The sequence below is a fragment of the Mandrillus leucophaeus genome, unplaced genomic scaffold (assembly GCF_000951045.1).
Source record: "Mandrillus leucophaeus isolate KB7577 unplaced genomic scaffold, Mleu.le_1.0 Scaffold433, whole genome shotgun sequence".
In the NCBI taxonomy this organism is placed as follows: Eukaryota; Metazoa; Chordata; class Mammalia; order Primates; family Cercopithecidae; genus Mandrillus; species Mandrillus leucophaeus.
The window spans coordinates 625,393-630,601 of record NW_012104621.1 but is presented as its reverse complement, the minus strand read 5'-3'; the positions used below and the strand labels follow the sequence as shown (position 1 = coordinate 630,601).

The 5,209-nt window shown below is 49.5% G+C and overlaps 1 protein-coding gene across 1 annotated transcript in view; it reads left to right on the top strand.

The window, feature by feature from the left end:
- IGFBPL1 (insulin-like growth factor binding protein-like 1) overlaps nucleotides 1–5,209 on the top strand; it is a 32,805-nt gene that overhangs the window by 16,172 nt on the left and 11,424 nt on the right. Inside the window, exon 3 of the mRNA XM_011993774.1 lies at nucleotides 4–58. Coding sequence (XP_011849164.1) covers nucleotides 4–58 — 55 coding nt within the window. The remainder of the gene's footprint in view (nucleotides 1–3; nucleotides 59–5,209) is intronic.

Sequence of the window (5,209 nt, the reverse complement as noted above, 5' to 3'; positions counted from 1 at the left end):
AAGCCCCGCGCGCACCCCGGTCACCTGCACAAGGCACGCGACGGCCCTTGCGAGTTCGGTGAGTGGGGGTCGGGGATCGGGTGGGTAGAGAAGGGGAGATTCCAACCCTCTGGGGTGTGGAGCGAAGGATCCCCCTGCCCAGTGGTGGACGGCTCTGCCTGGGACTCAGTTTCCCTTTAGAGAGCAGTATTTCGTATCTCCCCTCGTGCTCAGAGAGACTGGGACGAGAATCCTTGGAGACGCCACTCACCGTGCTAGTAGAATTTTTGGTGAGCCTGCTACCCCTTTTGGTACGTAAGTACCTGCTGATGCAGTCACTTATTTGTAGGCATGGTATGTTTGCCGGGCAGGAGACTGGGAGTTGAGGAGGGGGATCAGAGTTCCCAGGTATCCAGCGCTAGGTGGATTGTTTGAATGGGGAGGAAGGGAAGTTGAAGATGCGGGAGGAGGATGAGTTCCAGACTGGGGAATCAGGAGTCACCAGGCCATAGCACCAGAGCACCAGGGCCCCAGGTGTGGGATGGGGCTGAGCTGGGATGCTGAGGGAGCTCCACCCAGGAAAAGTAAGACCTCTGGAGACCTAAGATCTGAAAAGATCTTGTGGTGCTATTAGGGGCAGACCCAGGTTTCGAGGGTCTAAAACATATATAATTTGGAGAATCCTGTCTTAAGTAAAGGAATAGAACTGCTAGGGACTTCGAAACTTATTATGAAATGTTAGGGACTTAGAAACTTAAGCTTCATTAACATCAAAGTAAAATAATCTCTGTGTGCTATAGTTGCCCACTCTCTTTATGTACCTTTTGAAAACCAAACAAAAAGAAACCAAAACATTAGTACTGCTTTGCCGGCTTCCTAAGCATGAGCGTATCCCGCCCGTTAGGTATTGGAGAAGTGCCCCTGTGTACTCTGTCTGGAGTGGGCAGTGAAGAGTTTAGGGTGAGTGAGACGGCAACCAGTGAGTCCCAAGGAGCCTAGGTTTCAGCCTGGGGTTCAGGCTTCTGGGAAATAATTCTGGCCTGAGCCCAGAGACCAAGTCCAGACTTTAGGGCCTAAGACAATGTAATGACTTAGCTTCAAGAAAGAAGCTTGGGGTGGGGTTCTTCCCAAGCCTTAAGAAGGATCTAGTAGTCTTTCCCCTCAAGTAGTTCAGGTAGATGTACCCAAGTCCAGGAGACACAATGGGTTGTTGGAGATGGGGCAGGAAGCCTTCTGTCCTGGGAAATGTAAAACCAGTGTGTGGCCAGTTGAGCACAGGAAAGTCACCATTGACTGTTCCTAGCTGAAGCTCCCCATGGAGGACAGAGCTGGCTGGGGGTGCATCTGTGCTGCCGCTGGCTCCCTGAGTGGCCCTGGACAGGCCCCTTCTCCTCTCTGGCCATATCAGCCCCAGTGGAGTCATTGTTGAGGTCCCTCTCACTTGGAACAGTTTGTCTCCGCCATGTGGCACTTAAGCAGTCCTGTCTCTTTCTTTTTGCTAGTTCCTATCACTCGTTTTTATAATCTGCTTTCCTCAGCAGTTAATTCACAGGCAATTCTCTTTGTCTCCAGACAGGTAACACTTTAACTCCATATGCAGGAGACATAAGAAATGCTGACCAGGTCCCTAGACTCTAAGTGGTGCTGATGGTCTTAGATAATTTCTCCCCAGAGTGGCATTCTCTTCCTAAGAGAAAGGCACCTTAAAGACATTCAGACCAAATCTGCTGTTATACAGAGAAAGAGACTGAGACCCAGTAAGGTCAGAGCCCTTGTCCAGGGTGACCAGTAAAGGATGACCAGCTCCCTGGTCCCAACACCCTGTCCAGTGCTCTTTCGGCATAGGACTTGATAGCATTAAGTCAGGCAGATGGTGGTTACCATGGTTACCAGAGTGAGGCCAGATGGCAGATGGAAACTCCATACCCCTAATTCACTGAAAATTACCAAATGACAAGTAAATGTGACAGCCCCTCCACTCTGATCTACGGGCTCTGACGCCCACTCCAGGCACAGACCCAGGGAATAAAGATGTTCGTGGGGCCACACGGAAGCAACTCAGAACTGCTTTTCATGATCTCATTAGCGACAGGCGTCAGGCCTCCCCGGGGTTCAGCCCTTCTTCTGCATCAGCCTTTGTGTCATCCACCACAGAACCGGGCACTGTTTGCCTGTCACTGTCTGTCCTGAAGTGCTTGTGTGGCCTCTGCTCTTGTGTCCAGATAAAGCATGAAGGTTTGGACAGGGGATGTTTCCTAGCCCAGGCAGCAGCTCATTCTGTGCTGCCCTAAAGCCATCTTTTATTCAGAAGACACAGCGGGAGCATTTTTTAACAATGCCCCTGGGGACCCCGGTTGAAGGGAAACAGACTGTGAGTCAGAGCAGGGCTGTTCTGCTTCAATATTGGCAAGAAAATCACCCCTCCTGACTCCTTTGGAACCCAAGCACCTAGATTTCATGGAATGAGGCCTCGGGAAGTATTTATTGTGTTGCTGACAGTGTATGAGGGTCCTTATACGTGCCTCTCAGGAGCCTGGGGAAGCAGTTTTCAGGCTTAAATTCTGCCCTTTCCTCCTATGCCCTGAAGCGCCCCAAACTGCCACATAATGAGAGTGATTCTTTGATCCACACACATGTATGGAAGACTCACATATGAATAATTCTTACTGTTGGAAATTGCTTTTGCATCCATCTTTTTTTTTTTTTTTTTTTTTGAGATAGGGTCTCACTGTGTCTCCCAGGTGGAGTACAATGGCTTGATCACAGCTCACTGTGATCCTGGGCTCAAGGAACCCTCCTGCCTCAGCCTTCCAAGTAGCTGGGACTATAGGCACATGCCATCTTGCCCAGCTAATTTTTAGAATTTTTTGTAGAGACTGGATCTTGTTGTGTTGCCCAGGCTATCCTTGAACTCCTGGCCTCAAGCAATCCTCCCACCTCAGTCTCCCAAAGTGCAGAATGAAACTTCCGCCTTCGGCCTGGCACCCAAGGCTTGCAATGGCCTACCCCAAACTACTCTGGGGTGTCCTCTCCTTTCCCAACCATCCTACCAGGCCTCGGCCCCATGGGCCCACTTGCACACCCACCAAAGGGTTCCCACTTCTGAGCCTCAGTTCATGCTGTGCCTCCCCCTTGCCAGCCTTGGGATGCTCTCCCCATCCTTCAAGGCTTCTCTCAGGAGCTATAGCCCAGTGCTAAATAGAGGGACAAGTGACGAACCTTGGGAAAAACAGGAAGGTGGACCCAGATTGAGAAACCCCCAAGATTCAAGCGTGGCGGGTGCACAGCACCTTACTGATCAGGTTGCTAGCAGACTAGCTGTGCGGCGACCCTCTGAAAATAGCCAGGCAGGCCAGGTACGGTGGCACACGCCTGTAATCCCAGCACTTTGGGAGGCCAAGGCGGGTGGATTACAAGGTAGGAGATCGAGACCATCCTGGCTAACACAGTGAAACCCTGTCTGTACTAAAAATACAAAAACAAAATTAGAAGAAGGATGCAAAAACAATTTCCAACAGTAAGAATTATTCATACTTGGGTCTTCAATACATTCTGAATTATTGGTTGAGCTTCTCACTGGTAAGGTGGTATGGCCTTAGTATTATGATGATGATGATTGCTCTCATTACTTTAAAGGCTGGACTGTTCAGTGTGTGTGCCCTATTTGTTAGCATTGGGAAAGGGTTGGGATCCTACAGACGGCAAGACAGCAGGGCATTGAGCCCTGGCAGCTTCAGTGAGCTCCTGAGACCCTGAATCTTAGAAAATACACCTTGGTTGAAATTCCAGCTCCACTTAGAAACCTAGGTCTGTGCTAATATGTGTTACCAGGTAACCAGGAGAGGCAGCAATTGCCACTTCGTGAGAGGGACAAAGAAGGGGGTTTGTGCTCAAAACCCTTTCATGCCGAGGGAGGAGATCTGAGGCGGAGACTGCAGGGAGCAGGATTAAGCTGTTTCTCGTTCCACATCATAACGTGACTATTAGCATAAATTATCAGGGCTGTTCAGTGCATTGATTATTAAAATCTTTGGTTGTGTGCTTTTTAATACAAGCAGATAGGGTCCTGGGGGATGACTTGATATTCTTTCTTTCCCTAGCACCATTAACTTTAAAGAAATCTCAGAGGCATTTGGGAAGATTTTTTTCATTCCAGCCATCAATGACCGATATAATTGACGAGGTAGGGGGACAAAGCACCACACGCTATAATAATAATATTGATCCCTTTCATTTGTACAGATCCACACAGTTAATAACGCAGTCACATCCATTTTCTCCCTTCACCCCAAGGATGGGAGGCTGTGGTCATTATCTTCATTTGCAGATAAAAAGGAAATGATTAACAACTTGCCCTAGCTCAAGTGGTTGGCAGCCAGATCCCTGGGCATTTGAGTCTCCCTCTGGTACTGTTTTTGCTCACCCCACAGTACTGTCTCCTGTGACCATGTGCATCTGGGTGACTGTCTTACCTGCTGGTTAGCCCTTGGATGGTTGGATTTGTGCAATTCTAGGGCTATTGCTGGCACAAGCAGAAGGAAACAAGTATCAACAAGGAAGAGCTCTAGGGGGATGAAGCTTCCACATTCACAGACTGGGCTAGCTAGAAGCCATCCTCCCTCCTGCAAGCCATATCATTCTTGTGAAAGGCAAGCAGAAAGGAAAGCCCTGGTTCCTCCAGCAGTGTGGTGGCTCTGGCAACAGTAAGAGTATGTGCTTGGCTCCCCAGAGTGAGGGCTGTAGTCATGGCTCCTGGTGCCTGTCACCTGAGACCAGAGGAGGGTCTCATGCAGGCAAAGAGCTTTAGAGGAGACTGCCTAGGGACAGCACACCCTGCTGAGTCCTCAAGTCCCTCTGCAGAGGTCTTTTACATTTTGTAAAGGGTCTTGCAATTGTTCCTCACAGCAGCCTTTGGGGAGTGGGCTGGGGAGGGAATAGATTCCTGTGCCCATTTTAAAGAAGAAGAAACTGAGGCTAAGACCTGGCAGAGAAAGGATTTGAACCTGGACTCTTCCACCCCTGCCTGCCACGCTGTCCTTCCTGCCTATGGTGGCAGCCATGACATTGAGCGCTCCAGTGCCATGCTGGAGTGAGCCCTTGGGGATAGTAGGAACTAGAAATGTCCTGCTGGTGTCAAGGACACATTGCTCATGTTAGGGGTTATCTTCACAAGAGCTGTTCCCTGGGGGTGATGTTTGGGATGTTTCATTATTGTATAGAAAAGAGCTAA